At 66.1% G+C, this 15,003-nt stretch overlaps 1 protein-coding gene across 4 annotated transcripts; it reads right to left on the reverse strand.

Annotated features, from left to right (window-relative positions):
* Positions 1 to 4,487: 4,487 nt before the first annotated feature.
* Positions 4,488 to 12,815, reverse strand: LOC142596089 (keratin, type II cytoskeletal 8-like). 4 transcript variants are annotated; one of them, XM_075725056.1, is made up of 9 exons: positions 12,483 to 12,815; positions 9,508 to 9,716; positions 8,196 to 8,256; positions 7,970 to 8,065; positions 7,711 to 7,875; positions 7,241 to 7,366; positions 5,775 to 5,995; positions 4,842 to 4,892; positions 4,488 to 4,677 (listed from the first exon to the last, which is right to left on the reverse strand). In XM_075725056.1, the coding sequence occupies exons 1-9, from the start codon at positions 12,813 to 12,815 to the stop codon at positions 4,488 to 4,490; spliced, it is 1,452 nt and encodes a 483-aa protein (XP_075581171.1). The 4 variants fall into 4 exon arrangements, with proteins under 4 accessions (XP_075581171.1, XP_075581168.1, XP_075581172.1 ...); XM_075725053.1 differs by having other exon boundaries at positions 4,488 to 4,686; XM_075725057.1 differs by having other exon boundaries at positions 4,488 to 4,671; positions 4,839 to 4,892.
* Between the last annotated feature and the right edge of the window lie 2,188 nt (positions 12,816 to 15,003).

Here is a 15,003-nt window from a genome sequence, read left to right on the forward strand (position 1 = left end):
ACCATGGGGACACCCCAGGGACGGCTCCGAGCCGGGGTCCCCATCCCGCTGGCCCCCCAGCCTGGACCCTGACACCCCGCTCCCCGTGTCCCTGCTGCCAGCAGCTCCGATGGCCCCGCTCATGTCCCCGTCACCTCCGAGGGCGTCGGGGTGGAAAATCCCATTAAAGCCCCCCCACACACACACTATTCCTGGGGCTGGATCTCCAGGCGGGGGGCTGGGACCCCCAAACTGGGCCGCTTCACTCCCTCCCAGCGACTCCAGATCGGGGGGACGTGGGTGGGCACTGGGGGTGTCCCCTCCTCCCGGCGTGACTTGGGGTCCCTCTGGCCCCACTTTTGGCGCAGCGAGCCCCACAGGCGGGGCGATCCCCACGCTTTTCGGGGTGCGGAGGCAGCCGAAAACAACCGGCTCCCAGTTTTCCTCCCGCGGGGCTCAGCCCTGGGACCAGGCACGGGAGAATCCCCCGGGACCGAGCCTCGGGGTGGCCGGCCTGGGCCTGGGGCGGCTCCCGGATCCGGGTGCTGTAGGACTTGGATCCCAGAGGGAATCTTGGTTTGGGGAAAAACACTGCCGGATTTGGCCAGTTGGGTTTTGAACGCCGGCGGCGGCCTCGTTACAGCCAGCACTAACGAGGGCCGCGACGGGCGCCCGTGCGGGCCGGTGCCTGGAAGAGTCCCCACAGCGCGTCGCACGGCACGGGGGCCGCGGCAGGGCGTCAGGCTGGGACAGATCCTGGCACCAGGGATGGATCCTGGCACCAGGGATGGATCCTGGCACCCTGGGATGGATCCTGGCAACCTGGGACGGATCCTGGCACCAGGGATGGGCACTGGTACCCCGGGATGGATCCTGGCAACCTGGGACGGATCCTGGCACCCTGGGATGGGCACTGGTACCCCAGGATGGATCCTGGCACCAGGGATGGATCCTGGCACCCTGGGATGGATCCTGGCACCCAAGGATGGATCCTGGCAACCTAGGATGGATCCTGGCACCCAAGGATGGATCCTGACACCCTGGGATGGGCACCAGAACCCCAGAAGGGACCCTGGCAACCTGGGATGGATCCTGGCACCAGGGATGGACCCTGGCAACCTGGGATGGGCACCGGCACCCCAGGAGGGATCCTGGCACCCAAGGATGGATCCTGGCACCAGGGATGGACACTGGCACCAGGGACGGACCCTGGCAACTTGGGATGGACCCTGGTACCCTGGGATGGCTCCTGGCACCCAAGGATGGATCCTGGCACCCTGAGATGGATCCTGGCACCCAAGGATGGGCACCAGCACCCCAGGAGGGACCCTGGCACCAGGGATGGATTCTAGCACCCTTGGATGGATCCTGGCACCCTGGGACGGTTCCTGGCACCCAAGGATGGATCCTGGGATCCTGGGATGGATCCTGGCACCCCAGATGGATCCTGGCACCCCGGGACAGCTAGAATCATGGAATTGTTTAGGTTGGCAAAGCCCTTTAAGGTCACCCAGTCCAACCATTGACCCAACATTACCAAGTCCACCGCTGAACCAATTAAGGGTGGAGTCATAATTAATTTCATGTTTCCTGGCTCGGTGGCTGGATTATTTTTAATGAAAGTAAAAACCAGGAATCATTAACATTGGAAAGGATCTCCAAGATCATCAGCCCAACCATCACCCAACACCCCCATGCCCACTAAACCATGGCCCCCAGTGCCACCTCTGCCCGGTTTTTGAACCCCTCCAGGGCTGGGGACTCCCCCACCTCTCTGGGCAGCCTGTTCCAGTGCTTGGCCACCCTTTCCGTGAAGGAATTTCTCCCAATATCCAACCTAAACCTCCCCTGGCGCAGCTTGAGCCCATTCCCTCTCGTCCCATCGCTGTTCCTTGGGAGCAGAGCCCGACCCCCCTCCCTGCCCCCTCCTGCCAGGAGCTGCAGAGCGATCAGGTCTCCCCTCAGCCTCCTCTTCTCCAGGCTGAACACCCCCAGCTCCCTCAGCCGCTCCCCACCAGCCCTGTGCTCCAGACCCTTCCCCAGCTCCGCTGCCCTTCCCTGGACACGCTCCAGCACCCCAATGTCCTCCTTGTGCTGAGGGGCCCAAAACTGGGCACAGCATTCCAGGGGCGGCCCCACCAGTGCCGAGCACAGGGGGACGATCCCTGCCCTGCTCCCGCTGGCCACACTACCCCTGACACAAGCCAGGATGCTGCTGGCCACCTGGGCACACTGCTGGCTCACGTTCAGCCGCTGTCGGCCAGCACCCCCAGCTCCTTTTCGGCCGGGCAGCTCACCCCACCCCCCAGCAGACCGACCCTCTGCCCAGCTCGGTGCCATCGGCAAACCCAGGGTGCACGCATCCCCCCGCCCGGACCGCTGAGGATATTAGCCGAGAGTGGCCCCAAAGGGCGCCCCGGGAGCACCGCTGCCGGCCGGGCCCCCGGATTTAACCCCACTCACCACAGCTCTCCGGGCGCCGCCACCCGGCCGGTTCTTTGAGATCCTGGCACCCAGGGATGGGCCCTGGAGCCCGGGCGTTTGTCCTGGCATGTGGGACCCCAGGAGGGAGCCTGGCAGTTTGGGATGGATCCTGGCTCCCCAGGCACACCTTGGCATCTCCAGGTGGATCCTGGCACCCTGGGATGGACCCTGGCACCCTGGGATAGACCCTGGCATCCCAGGATGGATCCTGGCACCCTGGGACAGACCCCAGCAAGCTGGGATGGATCCTGGCACCCCAGGAGGGATCCTGGCATCCCAGGATGGATCCTGGCACCCTGGGATGGATCCAGGCACCATGGGACAGACCCCAGCAAGCTGGGATGGATCCTGGCACCCCAGGAGGGATCCTGGCATCCCAGGATGGATCCTGGCACCCTGGGATGGATCCTGGCACCATGGGATGGATCCTGCCACCCCAGGCAGACCTTGGCATCTCCGGGTGGATCCTGGCACCCTGGGATGGACCCTGGCACCCTGGGACGGACCCTGGCATCCCAGGATGGATCCTGGCACCCTGGGATGGATCCAGGCACCCAGGGACAGACCCCAGCAGGCTGGGACGGATCCTGGCACCCCAGGCAGACCCTGGCATCTCAGGGGCTTCTGACACCCCAGGACTGAGCCTGGCACCATGGGATGGATCCTGGCACCCCCAAGGTGGATCCTGGCAGCCCAGGTGGATCCTGGCACCCCAAGATGGATCCTGGCACCCCAAGATGGATCCTGGCAGCCCAGGTGGATCCTGGCACCCCAAGATGGATCCTGGCAGCCTGGGATGTATCCTGGCACCCCAAGATGGATCCTGGCATCCTAGGATGGATTCTGGCACCCCAAGGTGGATCCTGGCAGCCCAGGTGGATCCTGGCACCCCAAGATGGATCCTGGCACCCCAAGATGGATCCTGGCAGCCCAGGTGGATCCTGGCACCCCAAGATGGATCCTGGCAGCCTGGGATGTATCCTGGCACCCCAAGATGGATCCTGGCATCCTAGGATGGATTCTGGCACCCCAAGGTGGATCCTGGCAGCCCAGGTGGATCCTGGCACCCCAAGATGGATCCTGGCACCCCAAGATGGATCCTGGCAGCCCAGGTGGATCCTGGCACCCCAAGATGGATCCTGGCAGCCTGGGATGGATCCTGGCACCTCAAGATGGATCCTGGCATCCTAGGATGGATTCTGGCACCCCAAGGTGATTCCTGGCAGCCCAGGTGGATCCTGGCACCCCAAGATGGATCCTGGCACCCCAAGATGGATCCTGGCAGCCCAGGTGGATCCTGGCACCCCAAGATGGATCCTGGCAGCCTGGGATGGATCCTGGCACCTCAAGATGGATCCTGGCATCCTAGGATGGATTCTGGCACCCCAAGGTGATTCCTGGCAGCCCAGGTGGATCCTGGCACCCCAAAATGGATCCTGGCAGCCCAGGTGGTTCCTGGCACTGCGGGATGGATCCTGGCAGCCTGGGACAGACCCCAGCAGGCTGGGACAGATCCTGGTGCCTTGGGATGGATCCTGGCACCCCGGAAGGGATCCTGGCACCATGGGATGGATCCTGGCATCCTGGGATGGATCCTGGTGCCTTGGGATGGATCCTGGCACCCCGGGAGGGATCCTGGCACCCCGGGCGCGGGGTGGACACTTCTCCAGGCCCCCCCGCCCCCGCGGGCAGCAGCTCCTGGCACCGACGTTTACGGAAACAAACCCCTCCGTATTTCAAAGGCTTTATTCCGGCAGCGGAGCTGGCGGGGGCCCCCCGGGGGGGGGAGGGGAGCAGGCCCCCCCATTTCCCACCCCACAGCCTCGATGGGGACATGGGGGGGCCAGGATGGACGGACGGACGGACGGGGCGGGCAATGGGGGGGTTGGAGGCCTCGGGGAGGAGGGGGGGGGCACTGGCTCAGGCTGCCCTGGCCGGGGGGGGGGGTGCCAGGGGTCCCGTCCGCCTGCGGGCCGGATCCGGCTGCCAGCGGCTCCGGCGGAGGGACCCCCGGGGAGGGGGGCTCAGCTGGCCAGGACGTCGGAGGACTCGGACACCAGCTTGCCGTCGCGGGTCTCGATCTTCTTGATGACGATGGCGCGGGACTTGGGGAGGGCCGCACTCTCCAGGGCGGCGGGGGGCACGGCATAGCCAGAGCTGGCGAAGGCCCCCCCGAAAGTGCCACCGAAACCCCCGCCGAAGCCCCCGCCGGAGCCCCCGGCGATGCCCACGCCGATGCCCCCGCCGAAGCCCCCGCCGATGCCCCCGCCGAAGCCAGCTGCTGCGGGACGAGGGAGCAGGCGTGAGCGCGGCGGCGGCCGGCGGTGGCACCCACGGGAGGGGGGGTCCCGGCCCCCGCCCCCCCCGCCTTACCCGAGTACGCCGTCGTCTTGGTGTGGATGCTCAGGTTCTGCATGCCCGACTCCAGCCTGCCGGGGGGGACGGGGGCTCCCTGAGCGGCGCGGGGGGCGCAGGGAGGTGCCCAGGGCAGGCGGGAGGCGGCGGCACAGGGGCACCGGTGCTCCTGGGCACGGCCACAGCCTGGCGCCGCGGGAAGCCGGGGCACGGCCGCGGGATGCCCGCGGGATGGGGGATGCCCGCGGGATGGGGGATGTGGGATGGGGGATGCCCGCAGGATGGGGGATGCCCATGGGGTGCAGAATGCCTGTGGGATATGGGATGCCCACATATGGGAGGTGGGATGCCCATGGGATGCGCAATGTGGGATGCCCATGGGATACAGGATGCCCATGTGATACGGGATGCGGGACGCCCATGGGATACAGGATGGGGGATGCCCATGGGATGCAGGATGCCTGTGGGATATGGGATGCTCGTGCGATACAGGATGCCCATGGGATACAGGATGCGCACAGGATATGGGATGCCCACAGGACAGAGGATGCCTGGGGGATATGGGATGCCCATGGGATGCCCATGGGATGCGTGATGTGGGATGCTCATGGGATACAGGATGCCCATGGGATGCCTGTGGGATGCAGGATGCCCGTGGGATATGGGACACAGGATGCCCACAGGATGCCCCCAAGGTACGGGGCGCAGGATGCCCGTGGGATACGGGATGCAGGATGCCCACGGGATGCGGGATGCCCATGGGATACGGGATATGCGGGATGCCCGTGGGATACGGGATGCAGGATGCCTGTGGGATATGGGATGCAGGATGCCCACAGGATGCGGGATGCCCATGGGATACGGGATATGCGGGATGCCCGTGGGATCCGGGATGCGGGATGCAGGCCCCATCGTGTCACCCCCCCCGGGTGCCAGCAGGGCAGGGGTGCCCCCACCTGCTCTCCTCTCCCTCCAGCAGCTTCCTGTAGGTCGCGATCTCGATGTCCAGGGCCAGCTTGACGTTCATGAGCTCCTGGTACTCGCGGAGCTGCCGGGCCATGTCCTGCTTCGCCTTCTGCAGAGCTGCCTCCAGCTCGGCCAGCTTCCCCTTGGCATCCTTCAGGGCCAGCTCCCCGCGCTCCTCCGCCTCCGCGATGGCCGTCTCCAGGCTGGCTCGCTGCAATGCCCGCCCGCAGAGGGGGAGTTGACCTGGGGAAGGGGCTGGGGGGTCCCTCGTGCCCCAGCACCCCCGGTGCTCTGGCATCCCTTGCCCCCTGCGTCTCTCAGCCCCCATGCAGCGGCATCCCTCCCCCCCAGCACCCTTCCTTCACCCCCCAGCACCCTTCACCCCCCAGCATCTCCCACGTCCCAGCATCCCCTGCCCCCCAGCATCTCCCACCCCTGAGAATCCCACATCCCAGTATCCCTCGCCCCCCAGTAGCCCCCGTGCTCCAGCATCTCAAAAGGAGGTGGAAAGGAGGGGGTAGGGAAGTGGGGGTCGGTCTCTTCTCCCAAGGAACCAGCGATGGGACAAGAGGAAATGGGCTCAAGCTGCGCCGGGGAGGTTTAGGTTGGATATTGGGAGAAATTCCTTCATGGAAAGGGTGGCCAAGCACTGGAACAGGCTGCCCAGAGAGGTGGGGGAGTCCCCAGCCCTGGAGGGGTTCAAAAACGGGCAGAGGTGGCACTGGGGGCCATGGTTTAGTGGGCATGGGGGTGTTGGGTGATGGTTGGGCCGATGATCTTGGAGATCCTTTCCAACCTTAGTGATTCCTGGTTTTTACTTTCATTAAAAATAATCCAGCCACCGAGCCAGGAAACATGAAATTAATTATGACTCCACCCTTAATTGGTTCAGCGGTGGACTTGGTAATGTTGGGTCAATGGTTGGACTGGGTGACCTTAAAGGGCTTTGCCAACCTCAGCGATTCTCTGATTCCGTGATTCTATGACCCCCCGCACCCCAGCAGCCCCCACACCCCCCAGCATCCCCCGTGCCCCCCGGCATCCCCCACGTCCCACCATCCCTCTGCCCCCAGCACCCCTCACCCCCCCAGCATCCCCCACGTCCCACCATCCCTCTCCCCCAGCACCCCTCACCCCCCAGCATCCCCCACGTCCCACCATCCCTCTGCCCCCAGCAGCCCCCGTGCCCCCCGGCATCCCCCACGTCCCACCATCCCTCTGCCCCCAGCAGCCCCCGTGCCCCCCAGCGTCCCCCACGTCCCACCACCCCTCTGCCCGCACCCAGGCTATGAACCCCCCCACGTCTTCGGCACGTCGATCCCTCCCGCGACCTGGGGCTGCCGCGGGGGCCCGGGGGCGGCTGGGGGGCTCGAGGCCCGGAGGGGCCGCGGGGCGCTGGTGCGGGAGGAGCGGGCAGCGTCTCCCCGCTTTCCCGCCGCGGGGGCTGTTCCCAGACCTGATTCTTGAGCGCCTCGATCTCCGCCTGGATCCGCTGGATCAGCCTGTTGAGCTCGTTGATCTCGCTGCGGGTGTTGCGCAGGTCGTCCCCGTGCTTCCCGGCCGTCGTCTTCAGCTCCTCGTACTGCGGGGACCGGAGCGGGCAGGATGGAGATGGGGATGCCCTGCCCCCCCTTTCCTTTCCCCCAGCACCCCAAAACTGGGGAGAAAAGAGCCAGGACGCGCCCACGCCGGGAGGGATGCTCCGGGCTGGGCTGTCGCGGCTCCAGTCGGGCTTGGAGCCGGGCTCTCTCCCACGCAGCAGCCGCCTGCTCCGGGGCAGGGAGGGTGTGCACCCGGCCGGGTTGCAGGGTAGAGCCGGGGAGAGGAGGAGGAGGGAGCCTGTGCTTCCTTCATCCCAGATCGGGGAGCAGCAGGGACCAGCCAGGGGGAGGTTGGAGCATCCCGAATCCCGGGGCTCCGGCTCACCTTGATCTGGTACATGCTCTCGGCCTCGGCGCGGCTGCGGTTGGCGATGTCCTCGTACTGCGCCTTCACCTCGGCGATGATCCCGTCCAGGTCCAGGCTGCGGTTGTTGTCCATGGAGAGGATGACGGAGGTGTCGGAGATCTGAGACTGCAGCTCCCGGAGCTCCTGCATGCAGTGGCGGGGGTGGAGGGGGGCGCGGGGCTGAGCACAGGCAGCTCAGCGCACGCGTGGCCCCCCCCGAGGGTCGAGACCCCCGTACCTCGTCATAAAGCTGCCTCAAGAAATTGATTTCATCCGTCAGGCTCTCCAGGCGCGACTCCAGCTCCACCTTGTTCATGTAGGCTTCGTCCACGTCCTGGGGCAGAGCAGGCAGACCCTCAGCCCCCTCCCCCTCAGCCCCCCGCTCCCCCCAGCCCCCCACTCCCCCCCCAGCCCCCCCGGCGCTGCCCGGCCCCTGCCAGACCCGGCCCCCCGCCCCCCGTCACCTTTTTGAGCAGGACAAATTCATTTTCCTTCTCGTTGCGGTTGTTGATCTCTTCTTCGTACCTGGGGGAGGAGGGGAGGGCTTGGAGCCGGGCTGGGGGGGACAGGGGTGCAGGGACACGGGGATACGGGAATTTGGGGACACGGGGGACACGGGGATGCAGGGACATGGGGTCACAGCGGGATACAGGGACATGGGGACATGGGGACACAGCGGGATACAGGGATGTGGGGGCACCAGGACGCAGAGATATGGGGAGGTGGGGGTCATGGAGACACGGGGATGCAGGGACATGGGGACACGGGGACACAGGGGGACACAGGGATATGGGGACACAGGGATGCAGAGATATGGGGACACAGGGGACACGGGGATGCAGGGGCATACAGGGATATGGGGACACCAGGATGCAGAGATATGGGGACATGGGGGACATGGGGATGCAGGGACATGGGGACATGGGGACACAGCGGGATACAGGGATGTGGGGGCACCAGGATGCAGAGATACGGGGAGACGGGGGGCACGGAGACACGGGGATGCAGGGACATTGGGACATGGGGATGCAGGGACATGGGGACATGGGGATGCAGGGGGATACAGGGATATGGGGACACCAGGATGCAGAGATATGGGGACATGGGGGACATGGGGATGCAGGGACATGGGGACACAGCGGGATACAGGGATGTGGGGGCACCAGGATGCAGAGATATGGGGACACAGGGGACACGGGGATGCAGGGGCATACAGGGATATGGGGACATGGGGGACATGGGGATGCAGGGACATGGGGACATGGGGACACAGCGGGATACAGGGATGTGGGGGCACCAGGATGCAGAGATATGGGGAGACGGGGGGCACGGAGACACGGGGATGCAGGGACATTGGGACATGGGGATGCAGGGACATGGGGACACGGGGATGCAGGGGGATACAGGGATATGGGGACACAGGGATGCAGAGATATGGGGACACAGGGGACATGAGGATGCAGGGACATGGGGACATGGGGGACATGGGGATGCAGGGACAGAGGATCCCACCCCCCAGGACCCTCCCCAGGCAAAGCCACCCCAATGACGGCTGGAGGGGACGCTCCAGCCCCAGCCCGGCGTCCTCAGCCACCCGCAAACCCCCCCGGGGACGCGGCGGGACGCTGCGCCCCAAGACGGCGGCGACGCCACGGGGCACCGTCGCACGTCCCCAAACCGCCCCCACCGCGCAAGACGCCCCAGGAGGGGTGCAAGCAGCCGGGGGTGCGGCCCCGCCAGCCCCGGCCGGATCCCGGACGCGGGGACGGGACTGACTTGTTCTTGAACTCCTCCACCAGCCCCTGCATGTTGCCCAGCTCGGCTTCCAGGCGCAGGCGCTCCTGGCCCAGGCCCTCGAGCTGGCGGCGCAGGCTGGCGATGTAGGCCTCGAAGAGCCCGCTCATGTTGCTGCGGGTGGTCTTCTGCGACTGCAGGAGGCTCCACTTGGTCTCCAGCATCTTGTTCTGCTGCTCCAGGAAACGCACCTTGGGCGGGGGGGGGGGAGGAGAGGGGGTCAGCATCACCCCCCCACCCCGTGAATCCCGCCCCGGGAAAGGGGCTTCGGCACCCAGCGTGGGTCATGGGGGTGGGTGCTCGGCACCGGTGCTGGTTTGCAAGGGGCAGAGGGTGAGGTGGGTGGGAGGGGGTGGCAGGGGGCAAATCTGGGATCCTGGGGGCAAATCTGGGGGTCCTGAGCACAAATCTGGGATCCTGGGGGCCCTGAGCACAAATCTGGGATCCTGGGGGCAAATCTAGGGGTCCTGAGCACAAATCTGGGATCCTGGGGGCAAATCTGGGGTCCTGAGCATAAATCTGGGATCCTGGGGGCAAATCTAGGGGTTCTGAGCACGAATCTGGGATCCTGGGGGCAAATCTGGGGGTCCTGAGCACAAATCTGGGATCCTGGGGGTCCTGAGCACGAATCTGGGATCCTGGGGGCAAATCTGGGGGTCCTGAGCATAAATCTGGGATCCTGGGGGCAAATCTGGGGGTCCTGAGCACAAATCTGGGATCCTGGGGGCAAATCTGGGGGTCCTGAGCACAAATCTGGGATCCTGGGGGCAAATCTGGGGGTCCTGAGCACAAATCTGGGATCCTGGGGGTCCTGAGCATGAATCTGGGATCCTGGGGGCAAATCTGGGGTCCTGAGCACAAATCTGGGATCCTGGGGGCAAATCTGGGGGTCCTGAGCACAAATCTGGGATCCTGGGGGCAAATCTGGGGGTCCTGAGCACAAATCTGGGATCCTGGGGGTCCTGAGCATGAATCTGGGATCCTGGGGGCAAATCTGGGGTCCTGAGCACAAATCTGGGATCCTGGGGGCAAATCTGGGGGTCCTGAGCACAAATCTGGGATCCTGGGGGCAAATCTGGGGTCCTGAGCATAAATCTGGGATCCTGGGGGCAAATCTGGGGGTCCTGAGCACGAATCTGGGATCCTGGGGGCAAATCTGGGGGTCCTGAGCACAAATCTGGGATCCTGGGGGTCCTGAGCATAAATCTGGGATCCTGGGGGCAAATCTGGGGGTCCTGAGCACGAATCTGGGATCCTGGGGGCAAATCTGGGGGTCCTGAGCATGAATCTGGGATCCTGGGGGCAAATCTGGGGGTTCTGAGTACAAATCTGTGGTCCTGGGGGTACATTTGGGGTCCTGAGTGCAAATCCGGGGTCCTGGAGTCAAATTTGGGGTCCTGGGAGCAAATCTGGGGTCCTGGGAGGAAGCTGGATCTGGGGTGCAAGGCTGGGGTGCTGGGTGCTGCTTTGCAAGGGGCAGAGGGTGAGCGGGGTGGCAGAGGGGCAGATCTAGGGTCCTGGGCGCAAATTTGGGGTCCTGGGAGGAAGCTGGATCTGGGGTGCAAGGCTGGGGGTCTGGGGTGCAAGGCTGGGGTGCTGGGGGCAAGCCTGGGGGGTCTTGGGTGCAAGGCTGGGGGTTCTTGGGTGCTGGTTTACAAAGGGCAGAGGGTGCGGTGGGGGAGAGGGGTGGCAGGGGGCAAGACTGGGGTCCCCAGGTGCAAATCTGGGGTCTTGGGTGCAAGCCAGGGGATCTTGGGTGCAATTCTGGGGTCCTGGGGTGCAAACTGGCTCCGGGGTGCAATTCTGGGGGGCAAGCCTGGGCGTCCTGGGGTGCTTCTGGGGTGCAAGCCTGGGGGTCCTGGGGTGTTTCTGGGGTGCAAGCCTGGGTTCTCAGGCACAACCCGGGGTCCCAGGGCGCAAGGCTGAGGTCACCAGGTCTGGGGTGCCGGTCGGGGGTGCAGGGCGCGATCTGGGGCTGCCCCCAGGGGAATCCCCGTGTGTCCCCCCCCGGCCGGGCCCCGGCAGCCCACGATGGGGAGAGGAGCCCGGCCCCAGCCGAGCACCCGGAAGCGGGTGCAGGGGGGAAGGGTGCTGGGTGCCGGAGCCACTGGGCCACGGGGCCCCCACCCCAGCGCCGGCCGCTTCCCCCATGGGCGGGGGGGTGCCCCCATCGCACCCCCTCCCGCCCCAGCTCCTGCCCTGCTGCCGCTCCCTGCCCGCCGGCTCGGCCGCCATGTCCCGGTCCCCAGCAGTGGGAGGGGACGGGGGTGTCCCCACGGCCGGCTGCGCGTCCCCAGGGGGGCCAGGAGGTCCCCGAGGGGGGGCAAAATGTGCCCGAAGTGGTCAGGGTGTCCCCAGGGGGGTCTGGATGTCCCCAGGGGAGCCAAAATGTCCCCAAGGGGTCCAGGAGGTCCCTGAAGGGTCCAAAATGCACCCAAAGCCATCAGGGTGTCCCCAAGGGTGTCTGGGTGTCCCCAAGGGGGGGCAAATGTGCCCAAAGGGGCTATGGTGTCCCCAAGGGGGTCTGGACGTCCCCAAGGGCACCACGAGATCCCCAAGGGGGGCAAAATGTGCCCTAGGGGATCAGGAGGTCCCCAAGGAGGTCTGGGTGTCCCCATGGGGGCCAGGATGTCACCGAAGGGCCAGGAGGTCCCCAAAGGGGTCTCAATGTCTCCCTGGGGCTCAGGCTGTTCCTGAAGGGGTCAGGAGATCCCTGAGGGGCTCAGGAGGTCTCCAAGGGGGTCTCAATGTCCCCAAGGGGCTCAGGATGTACCCAAAGGGTCCGGGAGGTCCCCAAGGGGGTCTCAAATGTCCCCAAGGGGCTCAGGATGTGCTTGAAGGGGACAGAAGGTCCTCGAGGGGCTCAGGAGGTCCCCAGGAGGTCCCTGAGGGGCTCGGAAGGTCTCCAGGGGGTCCCAGCCCTCTCCCCGCGGGGTCTCACCCCAGCCCAGCCCCACCTTGTCGATGAAGGAGGCGAACTTGTTGTTGAGCGTCTTGATCTGCTCCTTCTCCTCCTTCCGCACCTGCTGGATGCTGGGGTCGATCTCCAGGTTGAGGGGCGTCAGGAGGCTCTGGTTGACGCTCACGGCCGTGATGCCACCCCCCACCCCGGGCACGGCGGCCGGACCCCGGTACAACCCGGCTCCATAGCGGCTCCCGCCGTAGCCGCCGAAGGCTGAAGCCATACTCATCCGCATGCCGGGGCCGGCGGTGTAGGAGTGGGAGCTGAAGGAACGGCCGGGCACGGCTGAGCTGCTTCTCACGCTCTTCCTGGTGATGGTGACAGACATGCTGCGCAGGCAGGAGGGCTGCAAGACGGGCAAGAGGGGTGAAGGTGGGCGAGAAGGTTGGAGAAGGTTGGAGAAGGTTGGAGAAGGTTGGAAGGAGGTTGGAAGAACGTTGCAAGGAGGTTGGAAGGAGGTTGGAAGAACGTTGCAAGGAGGTTGGAAGGAGGTTGGAAGAACGTTGCAAGGAGGTTGGAAGGAGGTTGGAAGGAAGAACGTTGCGAGGAGGTTGGAAGGAGGTTGCGAGGAGGTTGGAAGGAGGTTGCGAGGAGGTTGGAAGGAGGTTGCGAGGAGGCTGGAAGAACGTTGCAAGGAGGTTGCGAGGAGGTTGCGAGCTGGGCAAGAAGGTTGCAAGAGGGTTGGAAGGTGGGCAGGGCTGGGAGCCCGGCAGGAGGTTGGTTGCAAGACAGGCAGGACGGGCAGGACGGGTTGAGGGAGGAGGACGGATCCAGGGCGGGGTGAGCAGCTCCGGGTTTATATCCAGGAGCTGAGGGAGGAGAGCGGGATGGGAGGGCCTCCAGCCCCGGGAAAGCAGCACCTGCTTCTCCTTAACCCCTTCGGAGCAGCCGGGATCCGCCGGGAGCCGCTGGGATGCACCGGGCCTCGCTGCAGGGCGGGGGTCGGATCCTGCCCACTGCGGGGGGAGGCGAGGAGGTGCAAGGGGGGGGTGGGGGAGTCCGGAGCGGTTGGGAGCCCCAAAATGCGGCTGCCGGTGCCCCCCCGCCCCCCCTCGGCACCCTGAGCCCCGCACCCAGCTCGGGGGTGAACCCCCCGGCTCATGGGGCAGAGGGCGAGTCCTGGAGGCACGTCCCAAAGGAATGTCCCAAAGGCACGTCCCCCCCGGCACGTCCCCCAGGCATGTCCCCGAGGCACATCCCCCAGCCCCACGTCCCCAACCCCTTCCCCAACCCCTTCCCCACCCCCATGTCCCCAGCCCCATGTCCCCAACCCCTTCCCCAACCCCTTCCCCAGCCCCATGTCCCCAGCCCCATGTCCCCAACCCCTTCCCCAGCCCCACGTCCCCAACCCCTTCCCCAGCCCCACGTCCCCAACCCCTTCCCCAACCCCTTCCCCAACCCCATGTCCCCAGCCCCACGTCCCCAACCCCTTCCCCAACCCCTTCCCCAACCCCATGTCCCCAGCCCCATGTCCCCAACCCCTTCCCCACCCCCACGTCCCCAACCCCTTCCCCAGCCCCTTCCCCAACCCCTTCCCCACCCCCATGTCCCCAGCCCCTTCCCCACCCCCATGTCCCCAACCCCACGTCCCCAACCCCTTCCCCAACCCCTTCCCCAGCCCCTTCCCCAACCCCTTCCCCACCCCCATGTCCCCAGCCCCACGTCCCCAACCCCTTCCCCAGCCCCTTCCCCACCCCCATGTCCCCAACCCCTTCCCCAGCCTCATGTCCCCAACCCCTTCCCCAACCCCTTCCTCAGCCCCATGTCCCCAACCCCTTCCCCAGCCTCATGTCCCCAACCCCTTCCCCAACCCCTTCCCCAGCCTCATGTCCCCAACCCCTTCCCCAACCCCTTCCCCAGCCCCATGTCCCCAACCTGCACCCCCAAGCCCACGTCCCTACCCTGTGTCCCCAGCCCCACATCCCCAGTCCCGTGACCCCAACCCCTTCCCCCGCCCCATGTCCCCAGTCTACATCCCCCAGTCTGTGTCCCCACGCCCATGTCCCCACGCCTGCACCCCCAACCCGTGTCCCCAACCCCGTTACCCCAGCTACAGCCCAAGCCCCTGTCCCCAAGCCCACGTACCCACCATTTGCCCCCAACCAGCTCCTCCCGTCCCCAACGTACGTCCCCAAGCCAGCATCCCCAAGCCCGTGTCCCCAGCCCCATGTCCCCAAGCCCAATGTCCCCAGCCCCATGTCCCCAAGCCCGTGTCCCCAAGCCCGTGTCCCCAAGCCCATGTCCCCAAGCCCGTGTCCCCAGCCCCATGTCACCAGCCCCATGTCCCCAAGACCGTGTCCCCAAGCCCATGTCCCCGAGCCTACATCCCCAAGCCCATGTCCCCAAGCCCGTGTCCCCAAGCCCGTGTCCCCGAGCCCATGTCCCCAAGTCCGTGTCCCCAGCCCCATGTCCCCGAGCCCGTGTCCCCAAGCCCGTGTCCCTGAGCTTGTGTCCCCAAACCCGTGTCCCCGAGCCTACATCCCCAAGCCCGTGTCCCCAAGCCCGTGTCCCCGAGC

Source organism: Pelecanus crispus, chromosome 26 (genome assembly GCF_030463565.1).
Source record: "Pelecanus crispus isolate bPelCri1 chromosome 26, bPelCri1.pri, whole genome shotgun sequence".
NCBI classification, from domain to species: Eukaryota; Metazoa; Chordata; class Aves; order Pelecaniformes; family Pelecanidae; genus Pelecanus; species Pelecanus crispus.

Coding starts and splice junctions, on each gene's coding strand:
- LOC142596089 (XM_075725052.1), bottom strand. CDS start 12,815: ATGTCTGTCACCATCACCAGGAAGAGCGTGAGAAGCAGCTCAGCCGTG. Junction 7,876..7,969: donor TGAGGCAGCTTTATGACGAG/GTACGGGGGTCT, acceptor CACTGCATGCAG/GAGCTCCGGGAGCTGCAGTC. Junction 5,996..7,240: donor TCGAGGCGCTCAAGAATCAG/GTCTGGGAACAG, acceptor CGGGCATTGCAG/CGAGCCAGCCTGGAGACGGC.